This window comes from Bombina bombina, chromosome 1 (assembly GCF_027579735.1).
Source record: "Bombina bombina isolate aBomBom1 chromosome 1, aBomBom1.pri, whole genome shotgun sequence".
Classification (NCBI taxonomy): domain Eukaryota; kingdom Metazoa; phylum Chordata; class Amphibia; order Anura; family Bombinatoridae; genus Bombina; species Bombina bombina.
In genome coordinates this window covers 135,732,720-135,750,493 of record NC_069499.1, presented here as the reverse complement: position 1 = coordinate 135,750,493, position 17,774 = coordinate 135,732,720, and the positions used below count along the sequence as shown (strand labels likewise).

Below are 17,774 nucleotides of genomic sequence, written 5' to 3'. Positions count from 1 at the left end.
AATCATGTCTGCCAGACATCGCTGAATGCCGACAGCATACGCTGTTAGCATTTAACATTGCACAAGCAGTTCACCAGAACTGCTTGTGCAATGCCGCCCCCTGCAGATTTGCGGCTGCTAATAGGGAGTGTCAATCAACCCGATCGTACACAATTGGGCAAATTGATGTCCGCAGCCTCAGAGGCCGCTTCTTAACTCCTGTTTCCGGTGAGCCTAAATGCTTGTGCGGAAACATGATAAATCGGCCCCTAAGGGTGCCTGTTTGCAATTGTGCTTTGCATGCACCAATGTGATTGTGAAGTCGAGGGAAAAAAACCAGTGCAGATTAGAGGATTGCAGAAGCGTAAAGTAATGTAGCCCTCTATTTTTTGTTGAAATACTTGAAGGAAATTTTACAAAAATAGTATCTTAAAGTGAATGTCAATGGTATCTATATGTAAGCCTGGTAAGCGTTCATCTATAGTACACAGTTTTTTTGTTAAAATCCGAATTACGATTTTAGCATAAATTATCAAAATATAATTCTAGCGTTTATTTCCAAGCTCCTCCCAGAGCCGACTACCTTGTTCTACATGTCTGACGTATACAGCGGTCCCACCCGCTCTATAGCTATGTGTCAAGCGTGCCCCCGAGAGAAATTGGTCCTGTGTATGCGCAAATCTCCACTCTACAGCAATTCAATACTATTTAAAAGATAATATTGAGCAATGTCTAAACTAGATTTTAGATATGATATTGCATATTTTTCATCTTGAAATTTGTGAAATATATTAAATATAACAAATTTTTATAAAAGATTTGATTTTAAAATTGAAGATTGAGGAATATCGTTAAATTGATTCTTGATAATTGCAACCGTTTTCTCTAAAACAGCAGCTCTCAATATATATATATATATATATATATATATAATATATTTATTTTTACACACATATATACACATATTTAGACATATATGTGAACAATATAGTCCTTTCTAGTCAAATACCTTGTCATATACCATATACCTTTTAACCCTTATAAAAAAATATTAATATTTATACAAATATTTTTTATCAGAAAGTGTGTATATATATATATATGACTGTAACATTTTATTTAAATGTATTTATGTTGTGTTTACAATTCATTTTCAAACCAATATTAATGTTTTTCTATAGAACTGAGCAGGTTAGTTTTCCAACATGTAACAACATGGGCTGTTGTATAAACTAGGTTTTGTTTTGGCTTCTTACCAAAGTAATAGCCAAAGAGTTTCCGCCTTAATTGAAACTTTTTTGCACATCAATGGCTTGGTCTCCACCTCTTTTAGTATTTGCAGTGTTAGGGGGAGTGAGCTGAGCATTCCATCTGCTTCAGTATTAGTTAGCAAAGTAGAATCTCACATAAATTAAAACAGTTGGAGACTCAAGCACATTACTTTATGCTGTGACATTTCTCCCACTCTTGTACAACATTAATTCTACATATGGAGCTTTACCCATGCAATAACAGCAGATTCATTCAAAGTAACCACTCAGTGGTACCAAGCTGTGTGCTGTTCAGTGCAGGACTTCTAGGAAACCTGATAGCTCTTTATATCTTATGGCAACACATACTTCGTGTAAAAGAAAAGAAGATCTCATTGTTTTATATTCTGGTGACCGGTCTGACAATCACAAACCTGATGGGGAAATGCCTTATAAGTCCCATGGTGCTGGCTGCTTATTCCAAAAACCAGACTTTGGTGGAGCTGGCAGATAATCGCATCCTGTGCCATCTCTTTGGTTTTTTCATGGCATTTTTTGGTATAGCTCCTATGCTTATTCTCTTAGCTATGGGACTTGATTGCTGGATTGCATTGGGATACCCATTTTTTTATTGTGCACACATAAAAAAAAAGTTTGGACTTTTCATCCCTCTTGGAGTATACATTGTTTCCCTAATTTTTTGTTCTATGCCATTTTTTGGATTTGGTAGATATGAGCAATATTGTCCTGGAACTTGGTGCTTTATACAGATGAGTGTGGACAAACCAAACCCTAAGATTCTTTCATTTTCTGTACTATACGGCACTGTCATGGGGCTCCTTGTTCTAGCCATTATCTCCTGCAACTTGGCAGTGATGAAACATCTATACAAGATGTACCAAATCCAAAACCAAAAAATCCTGATGGCTATTAATGGCACAAATAAGTACGAGTGCACTAAATTAGCAGGTATGGAAGAACTGGACCACCTTATCCTTCTAGCAGTCATGACAATTATATTTATCGTCTGTTCACTACCCTTAACCGTAAGTATCTAAGATTACAAGAATATTGATTTAATGCCTGTTAGACGGTCCGTTGAACGTCTAAAGTAACAGAAGTTATAAAGAAGTTATGAAGCAGCGGTCTAAAGACCACTGCTTCATAACTTGTCCGCCTGCTCTGACGCTGCGGACAGAAATCAACCTGATCTAATACGATCGGGTTGATTGACACCCCCTGCTAGCGGCCAATTGGCCGCGAATCTGCAGGGGGCGGCATTGCACCAGCAGTTCACAAGAACTGCTGGTGCAATGATAAATGCCGACAGTGTATGCTGTCTGCATTTATCGATTTATCGATGTGCAGCGATGGCAGTGGACCTGATACGCTACTTCGTATCATGTCTGCTAGCACATTGTTAAATATGCCCCATAGTCTGGAGCCTATTATTCTACGTAAAGAAAGTACAGGGGCGCTGGGTGACAAGATGTACTAGGGAATATGTAGTTGGACCTTTTACATTATAAGAGGTGCAGTTTTAATTATAAATGCAGAAAATAAACTCATTTATATGTGACTTTTATAGTATCTTAAAGGGGCAGTAAACACCTTGAGAATATAGAATATAAAATGCGGATATTATAGAATATAAAAATTGTGGACTTTCTATGTGTAAAACTGGAAATGAACACTGCAGACTCCTAACCCTGATACATGCAAAGGGGTTAAACACACAGTAGAAGTGCCACTTGGAACCCATGGTACACCTGAGTCATGCAAATAGCACTGATCCAATTAGCAGTGGTGCTGATTGCACTCGGGACCAGCAGTGCTCCGCGGGTCCCGAATGGCAATTCTACTGTGTGTTTAACCTCTTTGCAAGCATTAAACACGCAGTACTGCAGGGTCAGTATTCACCTGATTAGAACATATCATTTTTAGATTATTGTTGCCCTATCTTATGTATTGTGCAAACCCTGTTGCCATCTAGTGATTAAAAGAATTCTTGCAAACTGCTGCCAGTTCTCCAGACACATGCACGCTACCTATCTTAGTATTCTTTTTAACAAAGAATACCATGAAAACAAAGACAATTTAATAAAACGTTTTAAAACTTTCTTATTATTGTATGCACAAAGCTCAGTGTAATCTGTATATCAGGCATATATGATTTAAGAACTATGGGCTTCAGAGTGCAGTTATACATTGCTTTTTATTTTGCTCCCCCACTTTCTAGCCAGTTACTCCTCTCCCTCGCACAATTGTCAACATACAAAGGGCTAGATTACAAGATGAGTGCTAAATTATCGTGTGCCCGCAAACGGGCATCTGTATTTTTTTTATATAAAATTACTGCACTAGGCAGTATTTTGCGTGCCTTTACATTGCTGTCAGTGGGAACTGTGTTTTCCCAGTAAATATATATGTATATGCTTATATACATATATATTCATGTGTTAATTGCTTAAAGGGACAGTCTACACAAAAATTTTTATTGTTTAAAAAGATAGATAACACCTTTACTACCCATTCCCCAGCTTTGAACAAGCAACATTCTTAGATTAATATACTTTATAACATTTAAACCTCTAAATTTCTGTCTGTTTCAAAGGCTCTATTGACAGCCTCTTAATCACATGTTTTTATATTTGTTTTTCACAACAGGAGACTGCTAGTTCATGTGAGCCATATAGATGACAATGTGTTCACGTCTGGGAAGTTATTTAAGATTTAGCACAACACAATACTAAATGCAATTTAATAGATTTTAAATAGTCATGCTTAGATACAAGGTAATCACAGAAGTAAATAATATATTAATATAACAGTGTTGGTTGGGCAAAACTGGGGAATGGGCGATAAAGGGATTATCTATCTTTTAAAACAATAAAAAATGAAATTGTAGACTGTCCCTTTAAAATTGCATGCCCTATATGAATCATGAACGTTTAATTTTGAATAGAATATCCCTTTAATGGTGTAAGAGTACGGTTTCAAGTGGGACGGGGAAAATAATGTTTTACTCCAGTGTGTCTCAGCTTCAGTTGTCCTGAGAGTAAGGCTTTGAAGACTGGAGAAGAGAAAATTCACTGAATAGTTAAAAAAAAAAAAACAATATTGAAGTTAAAAAAGGCCATCCATGCCCTCACCTTAGTTTAAAGTCAGAAATGCCTTTTGTTTTGTGACAAAGTGATTTGAGTCAATAAAGTGCTGAGACTTCCTTGCTTGGTGCTCAGTAATGTAAAGTATATTAAAAAGAGTTGTTTGAGACTTTTTTTTAATTCTAAATTACTTACCAGTTAGTCAGTGCCAGTCTTAGCTCTGAGAATGGCACTGCTGATCATGGTATCAAAAAGCAGCTACTGAATTCTCACACAAATTGCTTGGAGATTATTATTATTGTCACTTATGTGGAGCACAATTTCAAGGTAAGTGTTAGTTTTAATTTTCTGCACACACTCTTGAATATGAATGAATAAAGTGTTTATGTTACAAATTTATATAAAGGTATAATTATTGGCAATTTGTTACAATTTAGTAGAATTACAATTCAAGAATGTATGTAATTAGTAATTACTGAAACTTTAATTTTGACTAGACTATTCCTTTAATACAGTTATGTCTGATAAAAAAAAATGTTTTTCAGTTGAGAAATATGCAACATTTGTATTTTATTAAAGATGTTTTTACCTCAAGTATTCAGGAGTAGATTTATAGATCTCAAGGGAACTTTACTTGCCAATTTTATAGTGGCTATGAAATGCAGCTCCCCTAGAAGTAATATTACTGATAAGCATATCAACCTACTAGCCTGGCCACTGACCTTACAAAGCCTGCCTACCTACATGTTACCAATGATTATGCACAATTTACAATAAGCTGGAAGGCACTTGTCCAACCTTAAATGTCACCCTGACTGGCTCTGTGTTTTTATGCTGCTGGGAGCATGTAACTTCCTCCAAGGAGACAGATCACAGGAGTGGTAAGGGTCTGACAGTGACTGACTCAGCCACTGAAGTTCTGCCCCTTGTCAAGTGCTGCATGGGTTCGTTGGACCCACTTGGTCCAATGGTTGAGCCAGCCCTGAGTACTTGGAAGCTAAAAGCATACCATATTGTATATCAAATTTGCATATATTACCCAGAGTCCCCCAGTGCTTTAGTAACAATGTATACAGAGTACTTATGGGGAAAGGCAAGTGAGGATACTTGCCTAGATTTTTCTATACAATAATTCTATGTCTCTTTTTATGGAAAAAAAATGAAAGAGAGGATTTGTATATATATATATATATATATATATATATATATATATATATATATAGTTATTATTTTAACTGCCTAGCAATACATTTTCGTATAATGTACAAGATTTTATGTATGGGATAACTATAGTCGCTTTTGTACGAGTCCAACAATTAACATCACAAGCATCTATGAATTTAGTCCAATGTGTCTGAATCATGAAAGTTTTATTTAGGCTTCCATATTCGTTTACTGAAGCATTTTTTCATCAAAAAATAAAATAAAGAGAAATTTAAATTGGAAGGTGCTACAATTAATTCATAATATAAGTTTAATGTCCTCTTTGGTCTGTGAGAAAATATGAGAACATTAAATAAATATAATACTTATTTGATTTTCGTTCTGGGTAACTATAGTACTCACCACAAATTATGAGTTCATGCAAAATATTTTAGTTTAAACCGTGCCAATCTCCTTGGGAAAGTACAGCTAGCATAGACATCTGGTTATATTTTTCTAGTACTTCACAAGACAAAATTACATTTTTTATTATGGAATTATGATGCTCTGTATACTCAGGAGACATCTGACTAAGAAATAAATCTATAATTACTCCTGCAAAACAAATATTGTCTAAGTGATACCATAAATATATAACCAAAATGCTTTATAATGAATCTAATTTAAATTAAAAACATATTCTAATTTCTAAAATATTATGCAATGTTTTTCTCTGTGGGTGCTACTGTATTTTTTTAGGCAGTTACCAGTATTATCTGTTTCCATAAATCTAAAAGTAAATAAGTTATATTTATTTGTGCAATAATAATAGAGTACTGCAGTTTAAACAAATATTTTGTTAGGCTACCATTCCAAATAAATATTCAAAACTCCATTATTAGGAATTATAATCTACCTGCGATTTGCTCCCGAAATTGATTTTTTGTTTTCCACCCAAATTGGTAGTCAAGTTTCTTTAGTGATCACAATGCAAAATGGATTTCTGCTTTAAAAACCTGTGAGAAAAGACATGAAAGTCAAAAAAGTTAAATTTAGGAGCCTTTCAATTTACATCTGTTATTGAATTGACTTTGTTATTGGTAGGCTCAAAAGAAGAAATGTACTACTTGGAGCTAGCTGGTGATTGGGGGCTATACACATATTCCTCTTGTCATTGGCTCACTGGATATGTTCCGCTAGTAGTACATTGCTGCTGCGCTGCAGGGGTTAAACACAGTTATATGCAAGTAGAAGTGCAATAATCATCTAACACATTAGATATGTCCCTTTAACTTACCCTTTGATAATGTTCTGGGATTTCTGCTGTTGAAAACAAAAAAAATCAGGCAAGTTAATTAGTAAAAGTCTAATTGCTACCATTTTCCAGCAACTATCATAAATAGAGAATTGTTTTTAGCCCAAAAATCTAATCATTTTAAATCTTTACACTACTCCACGAGACACTGAAAGCTAGATTATGAGTTTTGCGTTATGGCTGGCTCGCTAATAACATTCAAGTTATTTTCACCGCTCACCTTTAATAGCGCTGCTATTACAGGTTTGCAAAAACCCTCTTGTGCGGGTGATGTGGTTGCGTTGATCTCCCTACTTCACCCAAATACAAGCAGTGTTTTGACGTGCTCGTGCACGATTTCCCCATAGACATCAACATAAAAAGCCTAACACCTGCAATCGTGAAGCGTAAAGCTTCGTAACGCAGCCCCATTGATGTCTATGGGGAAAAAATGTATGTTTAAACACCTTAACATAAACCCCCGAGTCTAAACACCCCTAATCTGCTGCCCCTGACATCACCAACACATACATTACACTTATTAACCCCTAATCTGCTGCCCCCAATGTCACCACCACCTATATAAATGTATTAACCCCTAATCTGCCGCCCCCAATGTTGCCGCCACCTATATAAATTTATTAACCCCTAATCTGCCGCCCCCAATGTCACCACCACCTATATAAATATATTAACCCCTAATCTTCCGCCCACAATGTCGCCGCTGCCACTATACTAAAGTTATTAACCCCTAAACCTCTGGCCTCCCATATCACTAACACTAAATAAATATATTAACGCCTAACGTAACCCAAAGTCTAACCCTAACGTAACCCTAACTTAAAAATAATTAAAATAAATCTAAATAAAACCTACTATTAATAACTAACTAATTCCTATTTAAAACTAAATACTTACCTGTAAAATAAACCCTAAGCTAGCTACAATATAACTAATAGTTACATTGTATCTATCTTAGGTTTTATTTTTATTTCACAGGTACGTTTGTATTTATTTTAACTAGGTAGACTAGTTAGTAAATAGTTATTAACTATTTACTAGCTACCTAGTTAAGATAAATACAAATTTACCTGTAAAATAAAACCTAACCTAAGTTACACTAACACCTAACACTACACTACAATTAAATAAATTAAATTAACAAACTACAATTGTCTAAAGTACAAAAAATAATAAACACTAAATTACACAAAATAAAAAAAGAAATTATCAAAAATAAAAACGAATTACTCCTAATCTAATAGCCCTATAAAAATAAAAAAGCCCCCCCAGAATAAAAAAACCCATAGCCTACATTAAACTGCCAATGGCCCTTAAAGTTTCCCTTTAAATGACATCATCCAAGATGGCGTTCCTTACATTCCGATCAGCTAATAGGATTGAGCTCCCATTTTATTGACTATTCCAATCATCCAATAGAATGCAACCTCAATCCTATTGGCTGATTGAATCAGCCAATAGGATGAAATCTCAATCCTATTGGCTGATTACAACATCCAATAGGATTTTCCCCCGCAATTGGAATGTAAGGGACGCCATCTTGGATGACGTCATTTAAAGGGAAACTTCATTCTTCAACAGACGTCGGAAGAAGAGGATGCTCCCCGCCGGATGTCTTGAAGATTGACCCGCTCTACACCATATGGATGAAGATAGAAGATGCCGTCTGGATGAAGACTTTTGCCCACTTGGATGAAGACTTCTGCCCGCTTGGATGAAGACTTCTTCTGGCTTTGAGGAGGACTTCTGCCCGCTTGGATGAAGATTTCTGCCCCCTGGATGAGGATGGATGTCCGGTCTTCAAAAACTGTAAGTGGATCATCGGTGGTTAGTGTTAGGTTTTTTAAGGGTTTATTGGGTGGGTTTTAGTTTTAGCTTAGGGTTTTGGGCAATGTTAAAGAGATTTTATTTGGGGGGTTTGGTTGTGTGGGTGGTGGGTTTTACTGTTGGGGGGTCGTTTGTATTTTTTTTTAGAGGTAAAAGAGCTGATTTCTTTGGGGCAATGCCCCGCAAAAGGTCCTTTTAAGGGCCATTGGCAGTTTAGTGTAGGCTAGGGTTTTTTTTATTTTGCGGGGCTTTTTTATTTTGATAGGGCTATTAGATTACGAGTAATTCATTTTTATTTTTGATCATTTCTTTTTTTATTTTGTGTAATTTAGTGTTTATTATTTTCTTGTACTTTAGATAATTGTAGTTTGTTAATTTAATTTATTTAATTTTATTGTAATGCTAGGTGCTAGTGTAAGGCAGGTTAGGTTTTATTTTACAGATACATTTGTATTTATCTTAACTAGGTAGCTAGTTAATAACTATTTACTATCTAGTCTACCTAGTTAAAATAAATACAAACTAACCTGTGAAATAAAAATAAAACCTAAGATAGCTACAATGTAACTATTAGGGTTTAATAGGTTTATTATAGTGGCGGAGTGGGCGGACGGCAGATTAGGGGTTAATTATTTTAAATAGTGTTTTTAATGTGGGAAGGCGGCAGTTTAGGGGTTAATAATTTTATTATAGTGGCGACGAAGTTGGGGAGTGACGGAATAGAAGTTAATATTTTTTTTAAATGGTGGCGATCTCCGGAGCGGCAGATTAGGGGTTAATAAACTTATTTTAGTGTTTGCAATGCAGGAGAGCCTCGGTTTAGGGGTTAATAGGTAGCTTATGGGTGGTTAGTGTACTTTGTAGCACTTAAGTTATGAGTTTTATGCTACAGCTTTGTAACATAAAACTCATAACTACTGACTTTAGATGGCGGTATGAAACTTGTCGGTATAGGGTGTACCGCTCACTTTTTGGCCTCCAGGCAAAACTCGTAATACTGGTGCTATGGAAGTCCCATTTTCTTAAAGTGCGGTACTAACGTTGCGTGATGGCCAAAAAGGTGTGCGGTACAGCTATACCTGCAAGACTTGTAATAGCAGCGGTAGGGAAAAAGCAGCGTTATGAAGTATAACGCTGCTTTTTCACTCATAACGCTGAACTTGTAATCTAGCTGTGAGTTATTTGTCTACTGTGAAAAAAATAAAAAATATTTTGGGTCAGATTATAATAATATTACAGGACGCTATATTCAATATCACTGGACCGTGCTAACATTAGCATGCAACTTGATATTACAAGTGCATGGTAATGCACATTAACACTTGTTTGAACGCAACCTATACTTTCAATGGATTTTGCGAACTTGCTAACTGAGAGTTAGAGTAATTGCGGTCAAGCAAAAGTCAAAACTGCGCTAGAATATTTAAGTGTAAGAGTTAAAAAAAAAGTCACAAAACACATGAAAAACACATTAAAATAAATTATTATATACATATGTACACTTTTTTAATTAATATTAAAAATATATATTTTTATTTAAAAAAGTTTTAAAAGGGTTAAAGGGATATGGTATATGGCAAAGTGTTTGACTGGAAAGGGCTCCAATGTGTGTGTATGTGTGTATATATATATATACATAATGTATATAATAGCCAATTAATATCACCTATCTCCCTTCTCTCCTCTAGGTTATACATATTTAGACTATTGACTCTTTCTTTGTAAGTTTTATTTTTTAGACCTTATACCATTTTAGTTTCCCACCTTTGAACACATTTTACTTATATAAATGTATATCCTTCTTAGGATATAGCCTCCACAACTGAACACAACTCTTAAAGGGACACTGTCTTTTAAAATTTGTTTCAGCTTAATGTGTTCCAAATAACTGATCATACCATTTGCAGAGTATTACATGTATGGGAAACTAGAACTTCTGTATTTCCAATAACTGTTTTTCTCATTAAGACCATCATATAGGACATGCTTATAAAAATGGGCTGAGCCTGCAAGTATTTAGGAATGATATTGAAATGCTAATTATGGCTGGGGGTTAAATAAACACAAGCAGCTATTTCACATAAAATATATCTTTCCTTCACACACACACACACACTAGAAGATTAATTACATAGCTTTTCTACAGGGATGGCAAAGTGTTTGACTGGCACAGTCATTAACAATGAACATGATGAATTTGTTTACATTTGCTATACTTCTTCGATGCAGAAGGAGGAGATTAATGTACCAGCAACAAGCTGCACAGGAACAGGCTGCACAAGCGGTAGAAGAGCGCCAACAAAGACGCAAGAGTATTTCTCCCAAGAATTGGTCTCCATGCTTTGAGTGAAAGGGAGATTATTAGGAGATTCCGTCTCAATAGAAATTCCATAGAGAGACTGTATGAAGAAATCAAAGACTCCCAAGAGCCCCTTACAGCACGAACAAGGTCAATACATGGTATGCTCAAACTCCTTTCCGTTCTTCATTTTCTGGCTACTGGATCTTTTCTGGCAGTCACCAGCATAGTGATTGGGATGAGTCAGCCAACCTTCTCAATTCAAAGATTGTTATGAATGCCTTACTCCAACATCTAATCCATTATGTGCATTTCCCCAATACACCTGTTGATTGGCATGCTTTAAAATATAATTTTTATAAAATGGCTGGGATGCCCAACATATTGGGTGCTATTGATTGTACCAATGTATCTGTGGAGGCTCCAAAAGCAAGAGAAGAGGTGTATCGTGACAGGAAGCAAAATCATTCCCTCAACCTACAAGTAATATGTGATGCCAACTTAAGAATCATGAGTGTACGGTCAGGATTTCCAGGATCAACCCATGACTCATTTATTCTGGCTATTTATGACAAGTTTCAGGAGGGAGAAATGCTAGAGGGTATTATTCTAGGTAAATGTCTCTTAATATTTATATATGTATAATATAGTATTAACCTAATCATTTTGCTAATATAAATTGTCTATTTATTGTATGCAGTAGATTAAGGCTATTCAGGCTTTTTCTGATTGTTTACCCCAGTCAACAATCGTTCATCTGAAGAAAAATTACAATATAATGAAGCACACAAATCTACTAGAGGTCCCATAGAGTGTACATTTGGAGTTTTAAAGAGTAGATTCCGGTGTTTAGATAACTCAGGTGGAGTCAGGCAATATTCCCCACATAAAGTTTCAAAGATATTTTTAATTTGCTGTATGCTGCACAATATAGCAATTACAATACCAAATGTGGAAATGGAGATATTAGATTTGGCAGAGTATGAAGATTATAATTTAGCACTCATAAAGTCAAATGATGCAAGGGGAGTTCAAGCTAGAGCTGAGTATATTCAAGCAGTATTTGGTCAATAAACATTTTTATGTAAAAAAAAATAAAAAAAAATGCTACAGATGTTTATGTATTCTATGTTATATTAAATATGTATTTGTAACTTATCCAAAAGTTGTTTTATGTGTCTTAAAATTATCTACCTAAAAACTTGGTGAAACATATTTTGAAAATCATATTGTAAAATAAAACCAAAAGATGTAAGAAATGTTCTTCAGGATAAGATTATTATGTATTTATACAGCTACAGACTGCACACTTGACTCTGTTTTGGATTCTAAAGTTTTTCTTTCCTAAGCAATATTTTTGTGCAGACATAAAGCACCAAAATTGATTTAAATGCTAACTATATTTATAACACATTTTTACTCTGTCATGTTTTAGAATGTTAATAAACAAATAAAACTATATATGGCCCATGCATTGTATTTGAACAACAAGAATTTTTTAACTATGGATTATATTAATAAAATAAAACAAACAAATAAAGAAATAAAAAATACATGTAATTCTTTAAATTTTTACAATATAAACAAACTCAAATATAAGCATTTATTTGCAAGCATATGCTAAATTAAAATAGATATATATTATTACAAATTCATATATATTTATTAAAACAAAAAAAGTCTATTCTTTAGACCTCTTAGAGGCAGGTGGAGAAGGAGGAGGCGATCGTTTGTTGTGCAGATCTTAGCAATTGATTCAGGGTCCCTTGAATCATTTGCAACAACTGATTTTGGAAGTTCCTATTGTCTTGATCTGCTTTCTTCCCTCCTTTCTAATTCCCTTTGCTCTAACACTAATCTGCGCCTTTCTAAACTTATTTTCTCTTTCTCTAATTCAAGGCCCCTCTGAAGGATCCTCCCATGTTGCTCTAAATACCCTCATATAACACCAATCAATTCATGGTGATCATCCCTATATTGTCTCCCCAGATTCAGCATTACCTGCATGGCTGCTTCATCAGGTTGACTTTGCTGACATGGTTCAGGGACAGGAGGAACTGGAGCCATTGTTGGTTCTTCAGAGGTGTTGCTTGCTCTTATGGATGCTGAGACATGAAGTCTCCAAATATGTCCAGGGATTAGTATACAAGGTCTCATGCACCTCTCTCAGTGCAAGGGGGATCTCCTGAGAGTTTGTTTGGTGTGCATGTTCAGTATCTAAAACATTTTTTAAAAAACATATATTATATTCACATGTAGATAAAGGGACAGAGTAATTTTAGAAGGTACATTTTTAAGTAATTTCTAAAGGTTTTTGTTTATTATTCTTTTGTTTATTAAATCCTTCTCTAAAATTTTAGCCTGCTATGTAAGTTTGTAATGACTAAACCACACCCTTTTCTCATTTAAACTTGCATTGCTTCTAATTAAAAATTAACTCTTTACAGGCGAGAACACAAGATTAACTATATGGCACACATGAAATTGATTAATTCTCTCACTTATCTCCAAATTTACAATTATATGTATGTTGAAGCGACAGTCTACTCCCAATTTTACATGGTTTAAAACTGTATATAACTCATTGAATAACCATTTATCAGCTTTGCATAACCAACAATGCAACAATATTAATATAATGCATTACGGGGGGCGAAGCCAACCACCGCACAGAGCAGTCACAACTTTTCAGAGCTCCTCCTTTAAGCTACTTAAAACTAGCCAATGAACGCTTTTTTTCTCTAGACAAGAGGTGCTTTGTTATCTGCCCACCTGCTGTGCTCCTGTTATTTGCACTTTGGGCCATTTTTAGCTTCAGTGGGAGCTAAACTAGACCGCGGACTACAGGCGCCCCAGAGCCTTGGCATCAAGCCTAACCAGAGACCCGTTTGCCCGGTGCTGCTCCTGCCGCCACAACACACTGCACTTAGCTCCGGAGGGTCAGGGATCCGCTCTGGAGCCTGGGTGTGACCACAGCAGCAGCCATAACTAGAGACTCTCCTAGAACAACATAGAGGACGTCCTTCTAAAGCTGCAGCAGAGGCGACAACTGTAAGCAGTGACCGGGCGGGTACCGCTCAGTGTCAGGGAGGCACACAGAATAACATTGACTTAAAAGCGGAGCATAATACACATAACACAGGGACATTTACCTAAGTCGCACTGTAGCTGAGTGTTCTCCAGGCTGAGGCGCGAAAACGCCATTTTGGATCTCCCTGTTAATGCACACCCAGGCTCCGTGTGAGGCATATCACTCCGATCAGTTAAGCCACAAACTCCAGTCTGCAGTTTCAACGAAACTCTTAAGAGTGGGTGCCGCAATTTCTATATATATGGCAGAGATATAGGGGGTCCACCTAAGCTCCCTTGTCACTTGATTTCATCAATCTACAACCCACTATAGTAACATTCCCACGTGGGGCTTTCATTCAGCACAGACGGCCATCAGCCAGTTGCCCAGTAACATAAGCACAACTGTGTATATTGAGGACTTTCTTTTCTCTTTTTTTTTTTCTGGCACATTGGGGAAATACATAGTTGAGGGATAGTAAGCATATCCTCTTTGGCTTCACTTACTCCTTTTATGTCTGGGAAGCAAATCTGACCTAGTGGATTGGCATAGAGACACACTTAACTAGCTGTAACAAAAGCCCTGCTGGGGGCTGAAGTTTCTCTTAGAGCACAGGACCCTAATTGCATTTGTGCCTTCCTTTTTTTATTACTTGTTTTTTTTCTTTTTTTTCCCTGGTGTTGCTCTACATAAATAGTTCCTACAAAGGAGCAGATTAAAGGGATTAAAGGTGACACACAGTTTCCAAAGGCAAGAAGAGCAGTATAATTGACAAACTACCATTCGCCTCTACACCTTTTATAACTAAACCCTGCAATAGTGTGCTATTGAGGCCTAAATGCCCTGAAGCCCATCATTATCTCTGTTTCTTTTAAAACTGTATTTCACACAGAGGATTACTGCACTATAAGAACCATGGAATAATACAGTTTGGCCGCTTAAGCCTGTCTACCACTCAGTGTTATCCAACCTAAATTCAGTACATAGGATTAAATACGCCTGTTTCTGAAGCAGCGGTACATCTGCACAATCCCAGTTTTACAACAAATTATTCACTAACTAATATGTCACAGTCAGCCAGGAAAAAGAACAAACAACTCTTATTGCCTAAAAAGATTGTGATTGATCATTTTGGGCCCCCTTGTGCAACATCGCAACTAAGTGATACAGAGGCCCCAGACTCACCCAGAACCGAAACCTCGGAACTCACATTGGCAGCCATGCAAGATATTCAGCAGTCTTCATCAACTGCAGTTACCCCTATTTTCATCATGGACTCCCTAAAATCACTGCTGGATAACCATCATGCTTCATTCACTGCCAAACTTGCAGCCTTTACTGCCGAGTTGAAAAGGGAAATTTTGTCTACAAACGAACGTATCGACTCCCTTGAAAGACGGCAAGAAGATATGACCACTGAGCAATCCAACCTCTTAAACTTCACACAACGACTCTCTGACTACTTTGATGTAGTAGAGGATAAAATAGCTGACCTGGAAGATAGGTCCCGGCGCAACAACCTACGGATCCGGGGGGTGCCTGAGACCATCTCCATGTCTGATTTACAACCATTCCTAAGAGATTTATTCCACCTATTAGCACCTCCAGCCTTAGAGTCGGAAGATCTGATAGATAGAGCTCATCGCTCGCTCAAACCCAAAGGCTTGTCAGAGGACCAGCCGAGGGACATAATAGTCCGTATGCACTACTACACTTATAAAGAAAGAATCCAAAGAGCTCATTTTCAGAAACCAGTTTTTTTTTTTTTTTTTATATGTTTTTATTGAGGGAATTGCACTTACAAATACACAAGAACAGTTTGCCCCAACATGGACGAAGTATAAAGCATATAGTAAACAAGTAATGTGGACAGATGTAAATGTAGAAGAACAAATATAGAGATAACACTCCTGTCAAATTCACAAAATGTTCTCAAGTTAGGGAGAGGGGGAAGGAGGGGGAAAGGGTAGAAGGAAAGGGAGGGAGGAGAGGAAAGGGAAGGGAGGGGGAAGGGGGGCGGATCTAAGACACATATTGAGGTCCCATTCCTTGAAAAAAAAAAAAAAAACCGCTACCCAAGTGATATCTAAAAGCAAGCTTTCTCTTCCCCAATAACACTTATGATCAGGAGGGGGCTGCAATGATATAAGAAGGATAAACTGTTCACTATAGTTAGAAATCAGATTAGGGAAGAGCAAAGGGCAGACAGTGGTAATCTTACAAGTACAAGGGACATAACAATTGCACATTTAGATCCAAATTTAGTCGAATAATCAGAGAGGATAGAGGCTCTCATATCTCCAGCTAGTTGACAAATAGGAATATTCCTGGGGCCACAAGACAAAATGTTCACAAGGTTGAGTCACTGAATTCAGACCTAACGGTCGTCATAGAGGATTGCAGTCTTAGAACAGAGGCACCCTGCCGAACATGACGGTAGCTGCACAGATGGCAGCAACAGTAGGGATGCTCACCCCACACCTGTCTTTATATACAGTTGTCTCACCAAGGCACCAGATAAGTCCAGAGTCTCCCAGCATGATATATCCATCAGATGTAGCCCCAGACCGCAGGTCTCGCTGGAGCTGAGTTGTCTTCTGTGCGCACTCTCCTGATATGTAGCAGCATAATGATAGGAGCTCCCACAGTCCCCCCAGGGAATCTGGATGAAGATATCTGACCTGCGCCAGGTCGCTGGCAATCCACAGGCCTCCGGTTCTGTGGTGTGCGGTAAGTTAGCCAGGGGTTGATCGACATCCTCCTGAGAGTCGCTGCTCTGTGCGCTCAAAGCTGCTTGGGGTGCCACCTCCGAGAATTCAATAGCAACTTCCGCGTGGGTATCTGCAATGTTAGATAGGAGGCGGTCAAATCTGTGGCTCATCTTGCTCTCAAAGTCCTCCAGCCAGTGGTGCACTGCCGCTAACAGCCCCTCCATGGTCCCAGAGTCCTCTCACTTCAGCAGGCACCACTCAGCGAAGCCAGCTCAGGTCCTCTTACTTTCGTCTTGTTGCGACAGATGTTATATATACGTTTTACTCAGGGAGGCCCCAAGCTCAGCCAGGCCGCAATCTGTCGCCTCTCTCTGGCACTTAGAGCCCTCTTATAGCTTGCCAGTGAAGTCCTCAGCTATGGCAGAACTCATTCAGAGTGAATACAACTCTTGTATTGTGCGAATTGGGTAGATTTTATCAGTTTTATATCTTTTATTGCAGGAGCCACGTTCAAACACGTCCTCTCTGCATGAAAGCTGGCTCCGCCCCCATAAACCAGTTTTACCAGACAAGTTCAGAAACATACAAATATTTCCCGACCTGTCCGCAAGGACTCTACAGAAGAGAAAAACCTATACTGAAATCACCTCTATACTCAGAAAGAACAACATCAGGTATAGATGGGGCTACCCCATAAAACTGCTAATCTTCAGAAACAATCAAGTATTCACGATCCTGAAGCCAACTAAAGGCTATGAACTTTTACAACTCTGGAATCTGCTGCCTTCTCACAAAGAGAACTCACATCCTCAACACAACCAACTAAATGCTTCAGCAGAGGAATGGTCAGCCCCTTACTGTAAATATGTGTGATAATATGTGGGCTCAATATATGTTAATGTTTTGATGAGTACTATTTTATATTCTCTTTTGGAAAAAAATTGGATGTCGAAACTTGTTTAAGAAATAAATATGATCCTTTATTAGATTATGGTAAATTTACCCAATACTAGTGATGCTAAAAGTACAATTAAACAAAAATTATTACAAATTCCTTCAAAGTTTAAAAAATGACA

At 37.2% G+C, this 17,774-nt stretch overlaps 1 protein-coding gene across 1 annotated transcript in view; it reads left to right on the top strand.

Annotated features, from left to right (window-relative positions):
• Positions 1-1,434: 1,434 nt before the first annotated feature.
• Positions 1,435-17,774, top strand: part of LOC128636467 (prostaglandin D2 receptor-like) — a 193,070-nt gene continuing 176,730 nt past the window's right edge. Inside the window, exon 1 of the mRNA XM_053689482.1 lies at positions 1,435-2,275. Coding sequence (XP_053545457.1) covers positions 1,469-2,275 — 807 coding nt within the window. The 5' untranslated portion in view covers positions 1,435-1,468. The remainder of the gene's footprint in view (positions 2,276-17,774) is intronic.